The sequence below is a fragment of the Ahaetulla prasina genome, chromosome 2 (assembly GCF_028640845.1).
Source record: "Ahaetulla prasina isolate Xishuangbanna chromosome 2, ASM2864084v1, whole genome shotgun sequence".
Classification (NCBI taxonomy): Eukaryota; Metazoa; Chordata; class Lepidosauria; order Squamata; family Colubridae; genus Ahaetulla; species Ahaetulla prasina.
The window spans coordinates 94,413,989-94,440,086 of NC_080540.1; the positions used below are offsets into that span (position 1 = coordinate 94,413,989).

General features: G+C 37.9%; 1 protein-coding gene across 1 annotated transcript in view; it reads left to right on the forward strand.

Moving 5' to 3' along the window:
- Positions 1–26,098, forward strand: part of TRPC7 (transient receptor potential cation channel subfamily C member 7) — a 160,994-nt gene that overhangs the window by 79,576 nt on the left and 55,320 nt on the right. Inside the window, exon 3 of the mRNA XM_058167860.1 lies at positions 20,510–20,674. Coding sequence (XP_058023843.1) covers positions 20,510–20,674 — 165 coding nt within the window. The remainder of the gene's footprint in view (positions 1–20,509; positions 20,675–26,098) is intronic.

The window sequence follows — 26,098 nt, forward strand, 5'->3', positions numbered from 1 at the left end:
GATTAACTATTGTTCATCATGGGAAATCTTCGTATAAATAGAATCCTGTATTTTTAACCATGCCAAGTATCTTCAGTGGACTGTGGAGTTGAGGGGATGGTTGCAACTTATCCTTTACCCTACAAGGGTCTGCAACAGCTGGCAGACCAGTGGGCTCCCACAGAGCAAACTGGATCCAAGAAGGGGAGGCTGCCAATTGAAATAACTAAGCAGAGGAAAATAATAAATTGATCGCTTCAAAGTAGGAAAAGCTTGTCAGAGCATTTTAAACCGTTTAATCATGGATACATGATTTGCAAATTGATCACTTCTTTTTCTGAGCCTGTTTTCTTTCTTCTGATTAATTATTTGTACAATATACTATGATTATGGATATTGGTTTCCTGGAAGCGAACTTGGAAAGTGCTCCCAATTTTACAGTTAACAGCTGTTCCCTCCTTTCCTTCTAACTCTCTCCACCTGCTTATTGCTGCCTTAGCAGCTGTGCCCAGACTTTCTCTTCCAATTATCAAAGCAATTCATTCCAACTCTTGCACTGCAAGCTCCTTCATTTTAATTATCCTTTGGAGACCCTGGACAGATACAATAGTAATGTTTTAAAATAGGCCAGGCAGGAGAATTATATTTCTGATTTCTAACTGTATTTATTTCACTAACATCCCAGTGTAATTTTTTTGCAAAGAGAATTGTAGCTTGGTAATCAAGCTCCTGCTTCAAATACCAAACTTTCCTTTAGGATTTCCAATTAAAGGACCAGGGAACTGAAGTGAAGTATTTGTGGTCCTCCTGGGTCAGCTTCTTTTTAAAGGAAGTATGGTAGCTGGCAGTTTCAGAGCTTCTGGGAGCTCATAAATCCTTATGTTGTGTCCACCAGGCTCCTTTCTGAATATTGAATGCAGTTCCAGGCCTCATATGCTATTCCAATCTGCTACCAAAATTACAGGTTGCCTTTGACTTATGCACTGCTATTGAGCTCGGAATTTATAAATCATTGAGGTTGTAAATCAAGGCATCACATGACCAGATCATGTTTTTCAACATTAATATCAGCAGTCATTAAGCAAACACTGCAATCATTAAGTGAATTAATTTTCCCCAATGGGCAATTTTTTGTTTGAAACTAGAAGTGAAAGCCAGAAACCAGGAAAAAATGTTGTAAATTGCAATTGTGTGACTGTGGGACATTGCACATGACCATAAAGGTGAGCCACAGGCCAAGCCCCCAAAATATAATGATGTGACTGTGGGGCAGTGCATGTGAATAGAATAGAACAGAATAGAATTTATTGACCAAGTGTGGTTGGACACACAGGGAATTTGTCTTGGTGCATATGCTCTCAGTGTACATAAATGAAAAGATACCTTCATCAAGGTACAACATTTAACATTTACAGCACAAATAAGTGCTGCTGCTCATAGGGTAAAATTTAACACTTAATAATAAGCAACAAAAGTTACAGTCATACAGTCATAAGTGGAAAGAGATTGGTGATGGGAACGATGAGAAGATTAATAGTAGTGTAGATTTAGTAAATAGTTTGACAGTGTTGAGGGAATTGTTTGTTTAGCAGAGTGATTGCCTTCAGGAAAAAACTGTTCTTGTGTCTAGTTGTTCTGTTGTGCAGTGCTCTATAGCGTCGTTTTGAGGGTAGGAGTTGAAACAATTTATGTCCAGGATGCGAGGGATCTGTAAATATTTTCACAGCCCTCTTCTTGATTCATGCAGTATACAGATCCTCAATGTAAGGCAGGTTGGTAGCAATTATTTTTTCTGCAGTTCTAATTATCCTCTGAAGTCTGTGTCCTTCTTGTTGGATTTCAGAACCAAACCAGACAGTTATAGAGGTGCAAATGACAGACTCAATAATTCCTCTGTAGAACTGGATCAGCAGCTCCTTGGGCAGTTTGAGCTTTCTGAGTTGGCACAGAAAGAACATTCTTTGTTGTCCTTTTTTGATGATGTTTTTAATGTTAGCTGTCCATTTTAGATCTTGCGATATGATAGAACCTAAAAATTTGAAGGTTTCTACTGTTGATACTGGGTTGTCTAGTATTGTGAGAGGTGGAAGTATGGAAGGGTTTCTCCTAAAGTCTACCACCATTTCTATAGTTTTGAGTGTGTTCAGTTCCAGATTGTTTTGGCCGCACCACAAGGCTAGTCGTTCGACCTCTCGTCTATATGCAGATTCATCATTGTCTCGAATGAGACCAGTCACTATTGTGTCATCTGTGAACTTCAGTAGTTTAACAGATGAATTGTTGGAGATGCAGTCATTGGTATACAGAAAGAAGAGAAGTGGGGAGAGCACACAGCCTTGGGGGGAGGCCTGTGCTAATTGTACAGGTATCTGATATGATCCTGCTTAGCTTCATCTGCTACTTCCTGTATTTTAGGAAGCTTGTGATCCACTTGCAAGTCTGTTCAGGTACCTATAGTTGGTTTAGCTTAGTTAGAAGAGTGTCTGGAATGATGGTATTGAATGCTGAACTAAAGTCTACAAAGAGGACCCTTGCATAGGTCTTTTGGAGACTCAAGATGTTGTAAGATGTAGCGCAGAGCCATATTAACAGCATCATTTGTTGATCTATTTGCTCGGTATGCAAATTGCAAGAGGTCTAACAGCGGATCCGTGATGGTTTTCAAGTAGGAAAGCATTAGCCTTTCAAAGGCTTTCATGACTACAGATGTTAAAGCAACTGGTCTTAATATTAATATTATTATCATTAATATTAATAGTAATATAATTAATAATTAATTAATTAATTAATAATTAATAATAATAATAACATTAATATTAACATTAATATCGGCAGCCATTAAGCAAACACTGAAGTCATTAAGTGAATTAATTTTCCCCAATGGGCAATTTTTTGTCTGAAACTAGAAGTGAAAGCCAGAAACCAGCAAAAAAATGTTGTAAATTGCAGTTGTGTGACTGTGGACATTGCAGATGACCATAACGGTGAACCACAGGCCAAGCCCCCAAAATATAATGATGTGACTGTGAGGCAGTTTATGTGCAGCAGTCAGAACTTTGAAAATGGGTCATAAGTAGCTTTTGGGTGGGTGGGTGGGTGTTCATAACTTTGAAGGGTTGCTAACTGACCAAGTTGTAAGTCAAGGGCTTGCAGTACAATTATACAGCTTTTTCCGATGATCGTTCAGTTAGCATACGGAGTTTTCATACAGTTTGGAACAGGATTAGTGCACTTCTATTTTGTTGGCTGGGCTTTAGCATTTAGCAAATGCAATCAGAATAACAAAGGAATGTTAAGACAGGTAATGCAGAGAATGAAATATATTCAAAAAGAAAACATGAGCTATGCATGCCACATTATAGCTGGAACACAACTATGCAATGTACTGTGTTGAATGGGGGATACAGTCTTATTTGCATATCGCGAAGGATGAGTTACTGTTTTTAAAACTCCCTTCCCAACATTTTTGCCTGAGTTAGCATTGGCATTTAAAAACACCAGGGATTGCCACTGCTCATTAAGCATCAAAACTAGCTTCTTTAAAAGCTCATTGGCAGACCATCATAGAAAAAACACAAATTAGAAGCCTAAGTATAATCTTCTGCCCATATTATCCATGCTATCCTCCGCATTATAACAAGATTAGAACTGTCTCCTAATACTTTTCCACATGCAAGAGGAGGTTTAAAATGATGGTGGCTCAACAGCCAAGATTCTAAGACTGATATTGCTCACTGTGGTGAGCAATATGAATAAGGGCACCATGGAGAAGTGCATTTTCTACTGAATCCATATTCATGAAAATAGTAGGCTTCTGGATTACTTGGTAAGCTTTTCAAAGAGATGAAAAATGAAGCAGAATATTGCTTTCCAGCTTCTGGCAATCTGTATATTTCTTATCAATTTGTTTCAGGTAGGGGCTGGGTCAAAGGTCATTTCTGTATAATTTGAAGACTAAGATAAAAATTATATATCCAAACCACATTATCCTATCAATTTTCTACCTGTCCATATTCTAATTCATTTAATTCATTTATTCCTTTTAATGTATCAGAGTTAGAAAGTGGGTGGTGAGAAGTTAACTTGTAAGAAATATAATGGAGGGGAAAATCTATGGACAGAATGGGATCATACATCTCAAAGATTCCTTGGGCTACAACAGAAACAAAAACAGTAAGATCAACAGCAAAACATAGGCTGAAATTCAGCCCATTGCCCCATGCTTTCATTTTTTAAAAAACAATAAACATAGCTAAATTATCTGCCATCCCCTGAAACATTGTTTGGCTTCACACACTGCATTATATCAATGTTCATGGTCTACAAACAGCAACTGCTGAGTTCCCACATGTCCTACTCTAGATTGAGTGGCAATGAGCACATTCCCAAAAGTTTTATTTTGCTGTAAATCAGATGATAATATTAGAACGGAATGCCTTGTCTTCAGAAGTTGCTCCATCAGTGGAGGCTTTCAAAAAGAGACTGTCAGGGTTCCAAGTAGCACCCCCAACGAAAAAAGACTCCAAGGCTTGAAGTTGATTTTCATTTGGTTGGTTGGTTGTGGTTGGACAGGCAGCACATCAATGTTTTGCTCCTTTTATACATACATTTGTCTCTTGTATCTATCATACCTCCCACAGATATGTGCCAACAAGCTAGTTTTCCATAATCCATTCATGTCTCCTAGTCATGCAATTTTGGAATTAGGTTTTTAAAAAGCCTCCATCTATACTGAAATAATCATTATAGCAACAAAAGAATAATTTCTAGAAGGTTTTAATGGGCTAAGAAACAATGGCTGCAGGTGAGCTATTTGCAACAGTAGGTACTACTTTTACTGATTTAATCAACCTGCTTTTTTCACCTCCTGCTTAAAACTGGTGAAGTGGTTTCTTGAATACGGAGCACTTTATGGCTATCTCTATAGAGAAAAGGGTGAATTGGACTTTATTATGGTCTTCTTGCAGTTTATTTGCCTCAATGGGAGTTTATCAGGATTGTCATTAGAGATGGGTTGCTAGAGAAAGCAATCCTTCAGAAAATTTGCCATCTGTACTTGTTTTGCTTTTCAGGAGCTGTTAATACTAAATGAAATTTAGAAAAAGATGTTTTACTTGATGTGCTCATAAGAATAACATTCATTTTCTGACAGCCATATGGCATGGCTTTAAATTGTAATACTGTGTATTTCTGGCTAGGTTTCACATGATCTAAGGATTTCACCCAGATGTGACCAAGCTCTCTCTCTCTTTCTTTCTTTCTTTCTTTCTTTCTTTCTTTCTTTCTTTCTTTTTTTGAATGATGTTATTTCATCTGCTTGGAAGTGGAAAAAGCCAGTTGAATAGCTAAACGGTTCACATGGAATTTTCTTATCAACCATCATTGCATTGGAATGGGTCTTTGTGACTACAGGGTAATAATCCCCTATGTAATGAAGACCTGAAAGTTAGGGGCAGATCATCACGGAGAAGATCTATCTATGTGGTCTGGGTGTGAAGAGTCAACAATGACTTCATGGTACATTAAAAAAAACACATGCTAATGGTTTTTTTAAATGATTTTTTTTTACTATGGGTTCTATGGTCATGGCTTGGTGGGCGTGGCATGACTTGATTGTCGTGGTTTGGTAGGCATAGCAGGGGAAGGATACTGTAAAATCTCCATTTCCTCCCGATCAGCTGGGACTCGGGAGGCAGAGAATAGATGGGGGCGGGGCCAGTGAGAGTTAGTATTTACCAGTTCTCTGAACTACTCAAAATTTACACTACCAGTTCTCCAGAACTGGTCAGAACCTGCTGAATACCACCTCTGCCTCCCACCCATGTATTTGTTTCTCTAAGATTACTTTGGGACAAGGCTTTTTTCAAGCTTTTAAATCTGCACTCTTATTAAAACAAGTGGTATTTCTTGTATGTAGTAGTTTACTAGGATCTGCAGCATAATTGACGAACTTGCCAATAAGAGTTTTTGGCTGAGCTTTGCAGGTAGCCTTCATTATTGACTGGTTACTTAATGATTGTTCAGAATTATAGCAGCTTCAAAAAGAGAGCTTTATATAAGGCATTTCTGACCATCGTAAAATGTTGTGCCATCCCCCCCTCCCCCGTGATCACATGACTGTACTTGGGGTGCGTGGCAACTGGCATATAAAAAAGATGTTGAGACTCTAGAAAGAGTGCAGAGAAGAACAACAAAGATGATTAGGGGACTGGAGACTAAAACATACAAAGAACGGTTGCCGTAATTGGTATGTCTAGTTTAATGAAAAGAAGGACTAGGGGAGACATGATAGCAGTGTTCCAATATCTCAGGGGTTGCCTCAAAGAAGAGGGTGTCAAACTATTCTCCAAAGCACCTGAGGGTAGAACAAGAAGTAACGGGTGGAAACTGATCAAGGAAAGAAGCAACCTAGAACTAAGGAGAAATTTCCTGACAGTTAGAACAATTAATCAGTGGAACAACTTGCCTGCAGAAGTTGTAAATCTCCAACACTGGAAATTTTTAAGAAAATGTTGGATAACCATTTGTCTGAAGTAGTGTAAGGTTTCCTACCTGGGCAGGGGGTTGGACTAGAAGGCCTCCCTTCTAGTCCCTTCCAACTCTGTTATTATTATTATTATTTATGACCAGTTACAGCATTCCATGGGCACATGACTGTGATTTGCTGCATTTTTTGCCATTTTTCCAGCAGAAAACAGCAAAAAATACCTATTGGATTGCTTAATGACCACATGATTTGCATAACGGCTATGGTGACTCACTTTACAACAATAATAAAACTGTCATAATATAGAGTTAGGTCATGTGGTGATGTCTTCAATGTACAACTAAAATTTCAGGCCCAATTATGCTGCTAAATTGAATCTAGCTTGCTGTTTATTACTCTTTTTAAAAAACAACAACGGTGTTTTGATCTAGTTGTTTAAACTTCACTATTGCGCAATTCACACTCACAGAATTGTTGTTTTGAGTTCAAGGTTCTCCCTCTCCTTTTTTTTTTTTTAATTGTAAATTTATGTTTTGTAAGTTGTGCAAGTATAATTTTCTCATTTTATAATAGAATGCAGGAACCCATTCAGTGAAAGGAAGATTTACTGTATTAAAATAACAAATCACATGTTTGACCTTTTTGGTCAGGTGAAAACTTAATTTCTTTTGAAAATGCAACTATGCTCACAGATTGTAGCTAAAAGCTACCTAACCATTTTTTTAGCTGTTACCTGTCATTCTGAATTTCCATGGAAACAGACCTGTTTAATATTCCAGGCAAGTCTATATTGATTTATATCCTGTACAGTCCCATTCTTTTCATGGTTTCCTTTGATAATTGTTCTTACGGACCTCAGAGTCTTTTCCGTTTATCAACAATATTAATTTTAAAAAAATACTAAAAGTGTAATTTTAACCTACTCTCCTGCCTATTTTGATGGATTTAATCTCAATTCAATATAGATTAACCACTCACTGAAGCCAACCATTTAACATTATGTGAGTTTGGATTGGAATTGTATCATGTACCTTCCACGTTGGGTGGAAATGATGTCCACAATAGACTGCACCATCAATGTTGATATTCAGTATTGAGACAGAGTAAAGTGCCTGTCTCACGTTCCCATGTCTACCTGGTGATGTCCAGCACTGAATTTTATCCATCCAAAAATCATCTGGAAGGGATGGTTATCGCCTGGGGCCATAAAGGTATTTATGGAAAATATGCCTCCCTTCCACACAAACCTAGTCAGCACCAAGCCTTAAGGAAGTCCATGAAAACCTGGCTTTTTCAGAAAGCTTTAGAGTGGGAGTGATTGAAAATTGCATTTTTCTCTGGAGTCACTTTTATGACTGAAGCAACATATAAGCCTGAGAAAATGATTAATAAATCTGGGATTTGAACACCAAGTCTTTTTCTAACTTCTTTATCACCTATCTCTAGGGCATGGTGAGCTAAGGATCAGAGAGCAAATATCGTTTTTAGATCTTCCTTGTCATTATTATTTTAAAATAAATCTGCTTTATAAAGCTCTTTAAAGTCTGTTTTATTGGTGCTTTACAATTCACAGGTATGCTTCCATAACACTTTTAAACTCTTAGAGATGGTCCATGCCAGGGTTTTGTACCCTCCCTTCCGGGTCCCATGTTGGGCCTCTGTGTGGGGAATAAGACATGGATGTCCTCAAAGAAAGCAGCAACATTTGTTGCTTGTCTTACTGGTTAAGACCTATCTTCAGCAGCCCTCTTAATTCTTTCTGACAACTCTTCTTTATGATGGAAGACAAATTTTGGCGAACTGACATTTCTGAAGCCACTTCTCCCAGTTTCTGTTGTCTTTCGGTTTAGAGAAACCAGAGCAGAATTCTACTAATGTATTATGATGTAGTAGAGCAGATGGATCTGGAGATTGTTAGTGAGTCTCAGGGGTAGTTTTAGACAAGGCACTTGTTCCTGCTAATCCCAGTCTCACCTCTGCTATTCTGTGCAAAGTTTTTTTTGTTTTGTTTTTTTGCTTGGTCCATTTTGACATCTTTCCTACAAGGATATTGGAGGGTAGATATCGGAAAATCTCTTTTGTAAAGAGACTCTGTCCTTAGAATTCAGTAAGCCTGAACCCCTTGCCCATATGTTCTTTTTTGTCTCTTTCAAAACACCATATGGTCTACCTTTTAAAGTTTCTCGTTAATAGAAATCAATACCACTATAAGGTAAAGCTATATGCCTTCTCTTGCAGAATCACAAGCAACTTGTTACAAACAGTATGCCCACTGGTGGGATTCAAATAATTTAACAACCGGTTCCCTGCCCTAATGATTTCTTCCAACAACCAGTTCACCAAACTGCTCAGAAAGTTAACAACCGGTTCTCCCGAAGTGGTGCGAACTGGCTGAATTCCACCACTGAGTATGCCTTAAGTTCTTGTTGGCTGATACCTCAACCAGTGTTGGGATTCAAAATTTTTTACTACCGGTTCTGTGGGTGTGGCTTGGTGGGCATGGCATGGATTGGTGGGCGTGGCTTGGTGGGCACGGCAGGGGAAGGATACTGTAAAATCTCCATTCCCACCCCACTCCAGGGGAAGGTTACTGTAAAATCCCCATTTCCTCCTGATTAGCTGGGATTCGGGAGGCAGAGAATAGATGGGGGCGGGGCCAGACAGAGGTAGTATTTACTGGTTCTCTGAACTACTCAAAATTTCCGCTACCAGTTCTCCAGAATACTACCTCTGATCTCAACTGGAATGAAAAAACTGGTTTCACTTTGATGCTGTTGATATCTTGGTACAAGTTCTTTGTTATTCTTTAGATTTAACTTCTTTTTTTCCCATTTATGCTTTTCTTCTTTTTTGGTTTTTTTTTTTGCATTATACTTATATTTCATAGTATTTTATTCTTCTTGTTGTTGTTTACCTGTGGGTACTTTCTAACTTTTTTAAAAACACATCTGCTTCTTGTATTAATACTTTTTGCCTTGTATTAATAATTCTGGTAAGAGAAAAGAATAGAATTTTAGAATTTTAGAATTTTAGAATAGAATTTTATTGGCCAAGTGTGATTGGACACACAAGGAATTTGTCTTGGTGCATATGCTCTCAGTGTACATAAAAGAAAAGATACGTTCATCAAGGTACAACATTTACAACACAATTGATGATAATATATCAATATAAATCATAAGGTGAATAATTTGTGTCTATAATAACTGCTGACATTTGGAATTCTAATTTGAATGGCTCATACTAAATTTCTTTTTGCTATTATGCTTCTCATATGCATAATGAGTTTGTTTTATTACTCCCTCTGAGGACCTGTGCATATAAAACTACTGTCTGAGAGATGACCTTTCCTCCAAGAATGTGTGATTTATTTGGCAGGCCCACTTCAAATTATTTACTAAGACAATCACCTTCAAACTTTGTGCCAGCTTTTCTTGACCTTAGGCCCTAAACCTATCTGGTAAATCAGTTAGTTATTGTCCAAACATTCGATGACCTTTTCGACTGGGAAAGGGTGATTGGATAGTTGCTTACTTTGGTTTTTCCACCCTAATCTAGTGTCATATGATCTCTATGGTCAGAATGTAACTATTGCACTTCAGGAGCCTGACCCCAAAAAAAAAAAAAATGACCTGTTGAAAAATAGTGTCCCCTTCCATTCAGTAGAAGCTTCAGTGAGTGGAGGTTTCCTCTTCTTTCTGCAACCTCCCTTGGCTTCCTGCAAATTTATTCCAAAAGATTAGAGAGCAGGGTCTCAAGCAGTGTGGAGAATGGGGGAATTGACACAATCACTACCCAACCATTTTTTGGCCACAGAAGATTCACCAGATCAAAGACTTTCCACTTTGCTTTAGTCCGAAAAGACTCTAGCTGTGTGTGGGGTGGGTGGGTGTTGTGTTTTAACAAAGGGTGGTTTTAACAGGAAACCCTGCCAAGAAAGGTCTTTAAGCGCATAGGAATGTTAGCTACTAATTATTGAATTAATAAGAAGCTCTTACATTTTCTCCACTTTGGGACTCAGTACAATTTGGAGCCAGCTAGGTTTCATTTTCAAGGGTTTCCCTGTAACCCCTGGCACTCAAAAGCTTCCCGCTGGGCAGAGAAAATGGTAGTGGATGATCAAAAACCTACTCAGCATGATGCTCTAGAATGAATTAAGGCAGGAGTTGGGAAGGAAAACTGCTGTTTTTAATGAACCTATATATTAAATTATGACAGATTCAGAGGTATATCTTCCTATCTACTTGAAGTCACTCATCCAGGTGTCTATTTCAGGTAAAATAAAAGCATAGCAACGGTGGCCACGAAATGAGTGAAAGTCAACTGAGCTTGTCATGAAGCTAAAATTATGTATAAGAGATATATTTTAATTTTAAAATCTTTATGGGAACTTGAAGGATAGCACCAGATCCAGTACATAATTTACACTGTGTGCCAAAGCTCAAAGTCACCTGCTTAATTTGGAAGGCAGAGACACCTATTATGTTTTGGATTCAGGCAGCCTTGGATGATTCTCTAATAGCTGAGTCCTCTGTAGAGTTTTAAAAGCAATAACCTACATCTTGTTGTACGACTGAAATTCCATGATGAATGTTTTCTCAAATAGCTTAGGGTAGTAGTCATTGTCTTTTAGCCAACTAAAAAAAAAGCTTGAAGTTTCTGTCAAGGATCTGAATGCTAGATGCTTTAATTATGACAGGAACATCCAGAAATTTAAAGAAGTCCTTTCAAAAACTAAGCATAATGTTTGGCTATGTTAATTTTCCATTGTCATAAAAGATAAAGATAAAAACCATTTTGAAGAAGTGGAGGACATTTTGACCAGTATGGGATAGTGACAAAAATGTTTGAAAACTTAAGTTCAAGGACATCCTCGGAGATAGCTCACTGGTAACTTTGGACCAATCATTATGTCTCAGCTTAATTTACTTCACAGGCTTTTAACGGAGATAAAATTGCAGGTGGGGTACTATATTGAACATAAATGTAACAACTAGAAAGACGCTGGAGAAAGCAAGCATTTCTGGACAATCTGAGAAATTCAACTCCCCCACAAAAAGCATGTCAGGCCTTAAGACAGCCATAAAATAAAATGAATTGAAGGCTGCAGGGCACTGTTGTCTCCTAGAGCATAGTTTGCCAACTCTCACTCAATTAAATCCGAGATGAGCATTACTGCTGGCACTCATTATGCACATCGCAACTTAATGCCACCAAGTTGGCACTGCTAATTGCTCACCTGCTACACACCTGCTCCACCTCCATGGCCCAAAGGGAGCTCAACAACAAGTGAATGAAAGTGGGAAAGTAGTTTTCACTGTCTTCCCATTCATACTTTATCTTATTTTATTTATTTATTTATTTTTGTCACACAGTATATATAAGCATAAGCATGAAATAATTATACAATATATAAGCATATATATGAGTATGAGTTGTGATAACTATATTAATTGGATATAACGAAAGGAAACAATAGGACAGGAACGGTAGGCACATTTGTACTCTTATGCATGCCCCTTACAGACCTCTTAGGAATGGGGTGAGGTCAATGATTGATAGTTTTTGGTTGAAGCTTTTGGGATTTTGGGAAGAGACCACAGAGTCAGGTAGTGTATTCCAAGTATTAATAACTCTGTTACTGAAGTCATATTTTCTGCAATCAAGACTGAAGCGGTTAACATTAAGTTTAAATCTATTGTTTGCTCTTGTATTGTTGTGATTGAAGCTGAAATAATCTTCAACAGGAAGGACATTGCAATAGATGATTCTATCAGTTAAACTCAGATCATGTAGAAGGCGGAGTAGTTCTAAATTTTCTAAACCCAGGATTTCAAGTCTGGTGGCATAAGGTATTTTGTTGTATTTGGAGGAGTGAAGTACTCTTCTTGTAAAATATTTCTGGACACGTTCAATTGTATTAATGTCAGAAATGTGGTATAGGTTCCAAACAGTCGAGCTGTATTCAAGAATTAGTCTAGCAAATGTGCTCTGGTTAGTAGTGTAGTGTTTTTGGAGAAGAACTTAGCAAGATGAGGTTTACAACTTTTAAGGCCTTTTTTGCGATGTAGTTACAGTGGGCTTTGCCACTTAGATCATTTGATATGAAAACTCCAAGATTTTTAACATGGTGGGGGTCATCTATAAGGTAATGTCCACCAAGCTTGTACTTAGTGTTTAGGTTCTTTTTTCCAATATGTAAGACTGAGCAATTGCTGGTTGAGATTTGGAGTTGGATCTTTTTTTTTCTTTTTTTTTTTTGGGGGGGGATCTTGGGTTAGAGGTATGGGTAGATTTGGAGCCAGAGGGAAAATAGCTAATTGACAGAAAGGTATGTATCACTGCAGTCACCTTGACCGAGTCAAGCCTGCTTCTCCAAACCTAAAAGCAACAAATAAGACATAAACATGCTCAACTACATTTAGATAGTGTCCTTGATTTTATTTTTAGAAATGTGCTACATGTAAGTTGCAACCGAGTTAGAAATGGAATGGATTTTTCTTTCTCTATTTTAGTTTGAAGCCAGTAGATCCCCAATGGCAGCATCCATTCATCACCTCCACCTCCACTACAGATGTCAAATGCATCTTTTTCTATGCTAACTAATTGGTGCTCTCAAGAATCTGACTCCAGCTTTTTCCAACTGGCAGTATAGTTCTTAATTCATCATAAAAGACGAAGCACGTCCCTGAGTCATAGATCTCAGTTTAATTAATAGCAAAGGTGTAAACTAAGTTTGGGATAAAAAGAATTAAAACTTTCCTATAAATTTCAGTACACCGTTTGTCCAGAAACACCTCCCTCCCCCCTCCTCCATTCTCATGATTCCATTCTTAAAGCTTGACAAGTGGTTCCAAACAGATTGCTGCCTGCCCCATTAAACTGAAATTTTCACTACATTGGTCATGGGGTGATAATGATTGTAAGAACTACCAGAAAGCTTTCACCCTCTTCCCTTGTCTTCCTAATTCCCTAAAGATTGTCTCATTTATTAGAATAGGCTTGCTTATCCTCATTTTCACGAAAGAAGGACAGGAGCAGGTAGCCTAAAAGTGAAAGAAAGGATACACATACTAAAACAGTGGTGGTGAACCTTTTACTCACCGAGTGCTGAACAGGTACGTGTTTCACGCACTTCGCACACGCATGTGTCATCCGCACTAACGTGTGGCTCCTTCCCATGCTCTGCGCACGCAACCGCACCATCTGCACATGCACAAAGCTTTCATGCGCTCCCACCTTGTGCTGTGTGTGCAACCACACCATCAGCGCATGTGCACAGCTTTCACACACGCATCCCCATGCGCTGCGCACACAATTGCACCATCTGCACATGTGTGTGCTTTTTGCATGTGCAATACATGTGTGCAAATGCTGTGTGCGCAAGTGTGTGCTGTGCACCAGGACTCTCACGTGCATGCTCAAATGTGCATGCATGCATAGGAGAGGTCTGAAGACCAGCTGGGTCCCCTGAATTGCGTGCATGTGCACCGGAGGCCCAAACACCAGCTGGGGTGTGCGTGCATACACCGCTTTAGGTGAGTTGGGCGACAGCTCGCATGCCTGGAAAAATGGCTCTGTGTGCGATTTCCAGAACGCGTACATAATGGTACTAAAATAATGCAGTTCACTATACTGCGCCTTTTTGGTACAGAAGCACCATAACGCTGACCAGGTAGTAATATGCTCTTTTTTAAAATGTCAATATATTGTGCAAATATAATTCAAGAATATTATTTATATACTGAAAATATACATAGATAAATACTAATGATAATGATATAAAAGATGCATGTGGAAAAAAGAGGTCACATCATCTATTTTGTTCAAGCACAAGAGATCTGGTGTGCAATCAGAGTTCTGTACCATGAAGTTATGTTACTTCGCATTTGCTTTTTTTTACAGCAGAACAAATAGCAATGTTGTAAAAAACAACAGCCTGAGTGGCCCTATTCAATCAGAAGTTCTATCTCTTTAATCTCAGCACTGATTCTCCTTGTAGAACGTAGAGTTGCCTCTACATGGGAAATAAATGTAGTAATAATAAATAAAAATAGCATAAAAGAAGATTTTACAATCCTTCTAGTACAGCCTCCTGTTAGGCAGAAAGAAATCACCAGCTACTAAAAGGTGTGGAGTAAAAAAAGAGACTAGTCCTTGAAGAACTGGTTCCACTGAACTTGCAGTTTAGAATATTATTTGAAACCTAAAAAAAAAAAAAAAAAACAATGTTCAAAAGTAGATTTTCATCTTCATGGCGTGGATGAATGCTTGGCTCGAATTCATTTTAGATCTAGCTCATTCTTTCTTTCCAATGTTTTTAAGCACAATTTATATATATTAAAAACATTTTCTGTGCCATTGTAACATTGTAAATATAGAAGTGTCAAGAAGGCTTCTAATGTAACCTTTCTTCAGAGTTAATGTGTAAATACTTAATATGAAGAATAGTGTTGGCACAGGGTTATGATCAGTAGCACAGCGTTATAGTTCAGAGCTATTCAAATCACAATCCTTATATAGCAAAGAAGGTGGCACCTCTTCAGCTAACACAAGAATCATTAATATCAGATGCAACTCAGAACCACCCATCGTGGATATCCTCAAAGCACAGGATAATATATGTGCATGGCAAAAGAAGGAAGAAGCCTCCTCAGATATAACATCCTCATGGCACTGTCTCTTCCACTAAGCCATATGTATCATTACAACTGCACATACCTTCTTAGCATAAAGGTAAATATAAAGGTTCCCCTCACACATAGGTAGTCGTTCCCGACTCTAGGTGGCAGTGCTCATCTCCATTTCAAAGCCGAAGAGCCAGCGCTGTCTGAAGATGTCTCCGTGGTCATGTAGCCGGCATGACTAAATACCAAGGGCGCACGGAACGCTGTTACCTTCCCACCAAAGATGGTCCCTATTTTTCTACTTGCATTTTTTATGTGCTTTCGAACTGCTAGGTTGGCAGAAGCTGGGACAAATAACAGGAGCTCACCCGGTTACGGTATTCAAACTGCTGAACTGCCAACCTTTTGATCGACAAGCTCAGTGTCTTAGCCACAGAGCATCCCAGTGTCTTCTTAGCATATCTGATGCTAAACTTCATGGGGAAGGAACATGATGACCTTTATGGTCCATCTTAAGTAGTAGATTGAGGAGGAGAATTATCAAAATGATCAAATACTAGGGATTGAAAGTAAACGCTGTCAGCGACTTGATAATCTTAAAGTACCGTATTGCCTTGGACTCTAAAGTCAGTGTCATAAATCTGTCAGGCAAAAATATTGTTGTAAATAAAGTCTGAGTTCAGATGAAATAATTTTTTTACTGGTAATTTATAGAGCAGGACAATGTTTGATATCACAATTTAGCAAGGGCTCAGGTTTTGGGGAAAACTTCACAGCAAAGACTTAATATGAAGTGCTTACATTTTAGGTCAAAGGCCAAGCCTTGCAATATTGAAGGTTGACCCTGTCCAAAACTGCATTTCTCAGGGCCATAAATATTGGAAGTTGTCAACCTCAGCCAAATACAATTGTCACCAATCAGTCCAACTTTCCAGCACAATGTTGCTCTTTAAACAGAGCTGGTTATGCCAGGTGTTTCTCACATATGAATGTGGGGGTGGCATTACTGACATGTGTGTGTGTATGTATGTCTATCTGTCTGTCCCAAAAATGCTTTTTCAAGAGGCAGCTGGAATTTCTGGTTTTTCTTTTGAAGACGTTTAGCTTCTCATCCTAGAAGCTGAAGAAGAAGAAGCATGACTTGGATGACTGAGAATCTCCATAGACATCTGTCTGTCTGACTGACTGACTGACTACCTATAATACATCTTTTATTCAATATTTTGTTTCTGGCCTTAGGGCTGTAATGAAATTTAATCTGAATTTAATCTGATCTGTGTAACAAAAACATTTCTGCTCCCACTCTATCCTAGGCTGTCTGACTCTTTACCTGGGTAATGGTGATCTTCTTGCAGAATGGATGGAGATTTTCCAATTTAAGATCTAAGTCACAATGATTAAGGTCAAGATTGGTGGACTTTGATTACCTCTCCATTGTTTCTTGGATCAGGGCTCTTTGGGATTCCTATAGTGACATACTTTGATGATCTTCCTTGCCTGAGGATGAGTTCTCAGCCAGGAGCATCTTCTCACATTTTAAGCCTAGTGTTAAAGGCAAAGTCAGCTGTCGGAAAAGCAACTATCTGCCCTTTTGCTGTGGAATTATAATTATGATTACTTCTAAAATAATTTATCATTGTGACTTTGAGATCAATATTCAAAACTCCCTTGGCAGCCATGCAGGGGGAAAAACACATAAATATTATTGTTTTATTTATTAACAATGGATTTATTATAAACATCACTGCAATCAATTCACAACACCAAACTGCTTTTGTCCCAAATATTCAGAATCCTTTATATCATTTATAAGGTGATGTGACATACCATCCCAGGAGTTTTTGTCTCTCGACATTTTTCTTTCAACTTTTCTTTTTATTTTATTTTCTCTTAAAGAGCCTTAAATCTCTTTTCTTTTCCCACACATACAATAAACTATGATAATAACACTTCCTTTATCTCTGCTTTTCATTATCTTTATCTTTAATCGTGTTGAAAGATGATTAACAATCAGCAGAACATTATATGCTGTGTTGGGAAGCAGCACTTTCATTGGAAATCATACAAAGAAAGATGCTTTTATCTTAGGGAATAAAATTCCTTTGTGAAGCTGCTGTAATTTTATCATTAGGAAGCCATAGGTTGATACCAAGCAATTAAGAATGTGAGAACACAAGCAGATCAAACTGAAAGCCTTTCTGTTCTAGCATTCCATTCTCAAATTGGCCAGCCAGATGTCTCATGTCATCGAAAGCTTAAGTGCAGGACATAAATTAAGTAGCACTTTTGAATCCCTTTCTCCAAAATTACTATTGGCAGGCAGATATTACCGAGCATTGTGTGACAAGTAAGAACCTGTCTTTGCTTAGTTCCTGCCTACCTAGCAATTCAAAAGCATGCAGATGCAAGTAAATAAATAGGTACCACTACAGTGGGGAGAAAACAACACTCCACAATGTCATGCTGGCCTCATAATTATGGAAATATCTTTGGACAGCGCTTGTTTCATGGCCTCAAAATGGAGATGAACACCACCCCCTGAGTCCTTTGGGAGAAGGGTGGTATACAAATTAATTAATTAAATAAATAAATAATCAGTAATGACTAGTTGAGCAAAATACGCAGGGACTTCTTTTTAATCCCATTCGCCAAAATTACTATTGGCAGAGAGATATTATACACAATATGCAATCGTGTCTAACTAGAAATCATTGGCTTTGTCAGAAGTCAGCTGGGAATGTCACAAATGGCAATCACATGACCCCAGGATGCTACAAACATCATAAGTTTATGCCAGTCACCAAGTGCCCAAATCCTGATCACATGACTGTAAAAATGTTGCAATGGTTGTTAAGTACAAAGATCAGTTGTAAATCACTTTTTTGAATGCTGTTGAATGGTCACTAACTGAACTTTGAATGGTCACTAAGTAAGTCGAGGTTTAACTATATATGTTTTTCTTCAAAAATACGAAATATCTCTTCTATGTGTTTTATCATGACAGTCTGATGATCTTTTTGTGGGCCATCAGATTTCCCTGTATACCTATGGTCTATTTACACTTGGCAATTAAACACGCAATCAAAAACACTGCTATCTCTATCTCCTAAGGATAATTCAATCAACAAGTAGCTCCAACCTATTTTTTGTCAACATTTATTTGTTTTTTTATTAATTTAACACATTTGTAGGCCACCCACTTGGAATGACTCCAGATGACATACAGAGTCAAAACATAAAAATTCAATCAATATCAAAACCATATGCACATTGAACCCATATCTTCTCTTAATCCAACGATCAGGCAAAAAGCCAGATTTTTAGGGATCATCAAAAAGAAAGAAGGGTAAGGATTGCTCATTTGCTAGACCAATTCTTGAATATAGCTCACCTGTCTGGAACCCATACCACATTTCAGACCACATTTAATATTGATTGAATACAATACAATACAATACAATTGAACGTGTCCAGAAATATTTTACAAGAAGAGTTCTCCACTCCTCTGAATACAACAAAATACCTTATACCACCAGACTTGAAATCTTGGGTTTAGAAAACTTAGAACTCCGCCGCCTTCGACAGGACCTATGTTTAACTGATAGAATCATCTATTGCAATGTCCTTCCTGTTGAAGATTACTTCAGCTTCAATCACAACAATACAAAGCAAACAATAGATTGAAATTTAATGTTAACCGCTTCAATCTTGATTGCAGAAAATATGACTTCAGTAACAGAGTTATTAATACTTGGAACACACTACCTGACTCTGTAAGCTTCAACCAAAAACTGTCTACTATTGACCTCACCCCATTCCTAAGAGGTCTATAAGGGGCATGCATAAGAGCACAAATGGGCCTACCGTTCCTGTCCTACTGTTTCCTTTCATTAGATCCAATTTATATAGTTATTACATGCTTATACTCATATATATGCTTATATGTTATATAGTTGCTTCATGCTTATGCTTATGTATGCTGTTATGACAAATAAATAAATAAAATAAAATAACAAAATAAATAAAAAATATCTCTGGGAGGATGCTATTCTCCCAGAGGTAATACAGTGGATCAGAGGGCATTGCTTGATAGATATGATCTGAACCATGCTGACTCTACCTATCACAGGAAGGCTAGTGATCATAGGAGCAAGGTGGTCCTACAGATAACAGACCCTTATGCCATAAAAGTCTTTATAGGTGACGAGAAGTATGTTGAATTATACTTAGAAGCCTTATGGTACACACCATGAAACAGAGGTGGTACATGGACACACAGTGGCATGCCCATAATGGTGGAAACAACCACATTCTGGACCATCTAAAACTGCCAAAGGTCTTCATGGGCAGCCTCCATGTTACTAAGGCATGTTGGCACTAGATCAATGCCATTTTTAATTATTTCAAGCATTTAAAAATATTTCAGTGTTTCTACTGCATTGCACTAGTTTTGAATATACATTATATTTTCTTATTATGGCTATTATCACTGATACCACTAATTTTATATTTACATTGCTATTTTTCTCTATTGTACTCTTTTGACTGTTGTTGTTGTTGCTGATATGTGTGTGTGTGTGTGTGTGTGTATTTAGATTTGTGATTATATCCAAGAAAACAATTGCACTTTGGCTTCAGAATTTCACACTGGACCTTTTAAGTGAAGATAATTAGGAAAGTTTGAGTCAAGATCAGGCAAAGTTGCCTGAAAGTTTGAGTCAAGATCAGGCAAAGTTGCATTTGGGAATAGAATCTACAGAAAATGCTACTGTACTTAATATCTTAGATGGGAACATAGTAAGAGATGGCAATTTAAAATGCTCAAATTATTGATATATAGAGCTGAAGAAGAAGCTGAAGAAGTAAGCCTCCATTCACAGCAGGACTGAAAGATCAGAATTATTTCTTCCTTCCTGTCTATGGAGATTCTCAGTCATCAAGGTTATAGTTGTCCCAAAGGTGTTTTTTAAACTGGACTTTGTTTTTTCTTTGAAGACATTTCACTTCTCATCCCCACTATCCAGTCAGAGCTGAAGAAGCTTCTTGGATGAAAAGCAAAACGTTTTCAAAGAAAAGACAAGAAAGTCCAGTTGCCTCCTGAAAAAACATATTCCTTCCTTCCTTCCTTCCTTCCTTCCTTCCTTCCTTCCTTCCTTCCTTCCTTCCTTCCTTCCTTCCTTCCTTCCTTCCTTCCTTCTCCCCAAAGATTGCTAAGGCTTATGTATCAGGGGGGGTTTTTTGCACTCATTTTGGAGACACTTAATGTTTTTCATGAAGTCTGTTTCTTCATCCTGTCATTTTGATGATCAACCATTTGTCTTATCTCTACTCCAGAGGCTGTGGGGGAGGCAGCACTGCTTACTTTCACAATTCTTCTCCTTTTCAAGCAATCCTTACCTTTATTTTCCTCTTGCAGTTTGTTGCCCATCCCAACTGTCAGCAACAATTACTCACCATGTGGTATGAGAACCTCTCAGGCTTACGCCAGCAGTCAATTGCTGTGAAATTCTTGGCTGTCTTCGGAGTTTCCATAGGCCTTCCATTCCTCGCCATAGCATACTGGATAGCTCCCTGCAGTAAGGTACAGATTGGTTAAGGTGCATGTTTGTTTATCATTATTTATCTACAGTATATCCCTGGCTTGATGCAAATGACAAGGTTTTCAGTTCAATCACAAATAAACATTGTTTTATTAAAAGGTGCAACAGGCTTTTCAGTGAGTGAGCACAGATTAGACACAAATTAAGCAACTGCAAAATATTTTTTAAAAGATAGGTAAAAAAACAAAAATAGAAAAAGTAAGGGGGGGTGCTATTGCTAGTTTTATTACTTATTAGGCATCATGTATGTAAGCAAATGTCTTTACAAGATTGAGCGGTATTAACTGAGAAATCTTTAATTCAGTTCAAAGTTTTAAACAGGATTTGAAGATTGAGAATTTCTCATTTAATTTCTGATTGTTTCCAGAGGAATACAGTAGAATATGTAAAGAAGCCAGATCTTACAGTCAGAGCTCATGGTGCCAAATAGCTTAAACAATTGTTATGAAGAAGGAAGAGCTGATTGAAACAACTAGTATTCCAGGAAAATCACTGGCTCTAATTTTCCATTTCTGCCACTAGCCAACAAAGCATTTTAAAAAGTATAGAGGTGTCACAAAGTATTTTTTTTTAAAAAAAATCTCCTTTTACACAAATAGTGAATTTATCTGATCTTGTACGGTCAGTCTGCATAATGCAAATCTGAGACAAAGCTTTGTGGAAGCCTTTGAACTGGGGAGACATGTGTTCCATCTTGTGTAGGTTAAAAAAAATATCCTAATTGCCTCATTCTATCCTAGATTTCTGATTCATTCTAATGCAGTTCTCAGTCCTATTTTAAATGTACCATGAGTGACAGCTTAATGTTATCAAGGTTCCCCTATTTTGGCATATGTGTGTGTGTCTTTGAGTTGTTGCTGATTCCTCATGAGTGCTTGGACTAGCAATTTTCCTTCCATTTTCGAGACTTCAGAAATGGTTTGCCATTGCCTGATTTCAGGACTTAGGGAGAATTGCTGTGGCAGAACGAGAACTCACATTTTCTAGCCTGGTGCCATAATCATTATACCAAATTGGTGCACACACTCTTTTCCTCTTTTTATCCCATTTCTCGGCTATAAAAATCTTTCTATGAGCACTACATTGCCATAGGCAAGTACCTCCTTGGCTTCCAGGAGAGAATACAGAATAATATGACAATAATTGCTGGGCCTAGAAAAATATTACCCCTGATTTTAATGATCCTGGAGATTTCAGAATCAAAAGGAACAAGGTACAATTTAGGCTTGCATGCCACGATCTAAGACAACTGAAATTCAATTTGAGATGCTTCAAGATTCAATTAAAAAACATTCTTCCATAGGCTATTTTGGAGAAGGAACAAAATATAACTGTTCTATTTGGAGATAGAATTGGATGAAATTAACCAGGAAGGTAAACTCTTTAGAGCAGGGGTGTCAAATTCAATTTCATTGAGGGCCGCATTGTTGGGGGGGGGATCAGGAAGCGTGGCCAGGGCGGGTGTGGCCAGCTCAACATCACTTGCTTCGTTTTCGGCTGCAACACTCTCCTGCAGCCCTCTGCCAGCTAAAACGGAGCCCCAGGGCCCTCCCAGGCTCTGTTTTCACTGGCAGAGGCAGTGCAGGGTGGTCCTTTGCTAATTCCAGGGCAGCCCATGGGTCTTGAGTTTGACACCCCTGCTTTAGAGGGACTTAGCATTGCCCAATTTCAACAGGCTACCTTCAATGGTTTGACTGTAATTTTTAAAACAATATTCCTGGTACATTTTAAGACAGAGGTAGCAGGGGTGTGATCTGGGTGGTATAGCAACCTCCATATTGTCAGCTAAATGAAATGAATTCACAAGTATCTTAATTGGTTTACATTAATGTTTACAATGGTTTAAAAATTAAAAAAATAAACTGTACTAAGAGGTAAAAAGGTAACAAAAAGAGGTAAGAGGAAATTCAAAATAGAAAGTATTTCTTTACAGAAAGAGTAGTGACAGTTTGGAACCAACTTCCAGTTGAGGTAATTCATCAGTAGCCAAGTTTAAACATGCTTAGGATAAACACATGTCCATCTTCAGCTTGCCAATAGTATTAGTTAGTTAGCAGAGGCACACCGCAAAGAAAGAAGCTGGCAGGAAAAAGGGGTTTTACATTGCCTTGTTAAAAATAGTAGATGTTTAGTTCTGTGCTTGTTAGTCTGGTATCACCTCCTGAATTGTCCAGAGATTCATCCTGGAGTACTAAGACATGCAGATTTTTAATATAAGATTTGACCCAGGAATTTGCAAAATGCTTAGAAAGGCTGCAGAATTCTTTGAAAGTCGCAGAATTGCTTTCCTTACTTTGAAGCCTGAATCTGCTTCAAAGGAGTGATTTCACCAAAGCTTCATCAAATTGTAGCATTCCTTCAAAGCTGGGGTTAGTTAAGGGAAGCTGTAATAACCTCTGAACACATTAAAAAGCCATCCTCACAGACACCATCAGGCTTTTGAACTGACACTATGTGACATTTAACTCTTTTCAAAGTTGCTCCTAAGCAGCTGGTATTTCGGAAAGTAACTAAAATAGATGGTTTCTCTCATTTTCTTTCTTTTGGATAAGGGAAATTCCACCACCAGAAAAACACATCTTCTTCTTTTTAGCATTCATTAAGACTTTTATCTTTACAAAGCCTAACTTCTAAAAAAACCTAACTGGAAGGGCAGAATACTGGGTCTATCAGTAAATAGCCTACCCTGCAATATAATATTTTTTTTTTTTAATTTTAACCTGGCTTTAATCCAGGCGGTAGAGATATTTCCAAAAGCTCTTCTTGCATGGCTTAGCTCTGGCTTTGGATCCTAGTAATCCTGCTTGTAAAAGGTAATAATTTTGCCAAATGTCCCTACTGTTCTATAAACTAAGCCCAGCACAGCTACCTGGGTCTTTCTTGATGCTGAAGCACTTTCCATTAGAATATGGGTGTCAAACTCGCTGCATCACGTTGCCATCACATGATGTTTTGCAATGTTTTCCCATTCGCGGAGCTGGGGTGGGCTGCAGGCCACTAGTCTGACACCCCTGCAGTAGAATAAGACTTTCTTTCACTTTCTGCCACACTCGGTTTACTACCGTTCTTTCCACACTATCAGATGAGATCTGGGTTACTTCTTAATACTATTACTTTTTAAGGGTCGTGATGGCTCAGCAGTTAAAGATATTGAGCTTGTCAGCTGGCAAGCTGACAGCCCATGTTTGAAACCCAAGGGCTGCATGACAGGGTGAGTTCCCGTTACTTGCCCCAGCTCCTGCCCATCTAGCATGCAAATGCCACTGGATGAATAGGTACCATTTGGTGGGAAGGTAACCAGTGGTGAGTTTCACTTACCTTTGCTACCGCTTTGATCGTGCATGCGCAGAGCATATTTGATGATCTCTGGGTGGGTGGGTGGAGCCTCCTACCACCAATGCTACTGGTTTGCCTGAATCAGGTTGAACCGGTAGCAACCCACCACTGAAGGTAACATCGTTCTGTGCGCTTTGGCGTATATTCATGCTGGCCACATGGCCATGGAAGCATCTTCAGACAATGCTGGCTCCCTCAGCTAAGAAACATAGATGAGCATGGCCCCCTAGAGTTAGACATGACTTGACAGGGAAAACCTTTACAGTTACCTTTATTACTTTTTATAATTGCTTTATGCATTATATTTAAGAGAGCACTTATATAGGAAGGAATCAGTGATGATTGATTTATAAAATTCTAGAGTATATTTTTCCAACTTGGTCTACTCCATCTATGTTGCCTTCCTAGAATTTTACCTCTGTCATCAATTTCTCTGTTTGACAACCATGTTAATCAAATACACAGATGATGTGCATCTCCAACCCCACTCACAATTTAAAAACAGGAAATAACGACCTTCCTATTTTGGGAAAGGATGTTGAAAAAGTTTCAGCTAAAGCATCAACGTCTTCAAGTTAATTCCTCTTTCATGGTCTCTTCTTCTCTCAATGTGATTCAAAAATTCTGAGAATCTGCATTATTTATAGCTATCAATGACATTTTGAAATGAAACTTTGAAAGCTATCATTCCAAGGAATGCTTGGAAATAAAATATTGATGCAATGTTGATTGAATATGAAATTTTGACATCGGCAGAGAAAGGAAATTTTATTAAAAATAATTCATTTGTGTCTATGTTCACTCAAGAATTTTTTTCCCCAGTAACATTGAACATGCCTCTAGTCTCACTGCTGAGGGCAGGTTGAGTTTATATTAATTTAGTAGCCCAATCCATAGATGTTTCATTTCTGAGGTAGGCACTTAGACAACTTTTATCAATATTAGAAAAAAATATTAAAACACACATTGTATTCCATTCCTACACTGTTTGCAGAAAAGAATGTTACTTTAAAATAAAAAGTCTTTACTTTTTATTGGTGGGGGAGCATTTTGTATTCTTATGTACTGTAGCCGCAAATGTCAAATAGGAAGATGGAGTCAATTGCTCTGACTAGATCCCTGTCTGTTTCTTCTCAGGATTAGGATTACCTCAGGATTACCTCCTGTCCTCCTTACCTCCCTAAGTAATTATTAGCCTCTTGAGACTGTATAGGAATTTTTTAGACATCTAAGTATTGGTTTTGGGGTCTTCTGATTCTTTTCTTTTTAAAATCGCTCACTCCTTGCTGGGTTAGATGTGAATGTTCCTGTTTTGGTTTACTTAGCTTTTGGTAAGAGTTGGCCGGTAGCACAAGTATCCAGTTGGATAATTATTGGATGGTTAATTGGATAATAACTTATCAAATATACTGAGGTAACCTATCTATGGATTGGAGAATAATTGACCCAAATTTAGTCTCATTTAAAGCTGGGTTAAGAGATCAACATCTAGGAAGATGCTTTACCCCCAAAATGCTTTAATCCACTAATTATGGTGATGGGTAGAACAAATAGGAATCACTTAATTCATGATCTTGCCAGACAAACTATGAAATGTCTGGATGTTAATTTTATACTCCACAGTAGTGGTCTTGGAAAATTCTCACAAATCAGTAGGACTCACACATATCAATTAAGTTTCAGTTAGACTCTAAATGCACAAAAATTGAAATATTCATTTCAATTCTTTTTTTAAAAATATTATTTAAAAAAACCCATACTGCCTGAATGTTATGAAAAATTATGTCTGTATATCTTTTATCCTCAGATTACCATCATTACAAATAACATTCCAGTTTCTCCTTTTAATTATTATAAGGGTTTTATTTTTATTTTACAAAGCTTTGCTAAACCAACACATCTAGTGGGATAAGGGGAGATCAAGTGTGGTTTTACCCATTGTAGGGTGATGAAGAATATTTGAAAAATATTCTTATGTATTTCTTTGAATGGAAGTGGGCAATTGTTCCCTTATCAAATTCAAACAATCTGCGTATAATGCTCATGTTTTCTAAACTTTTCTTAACATC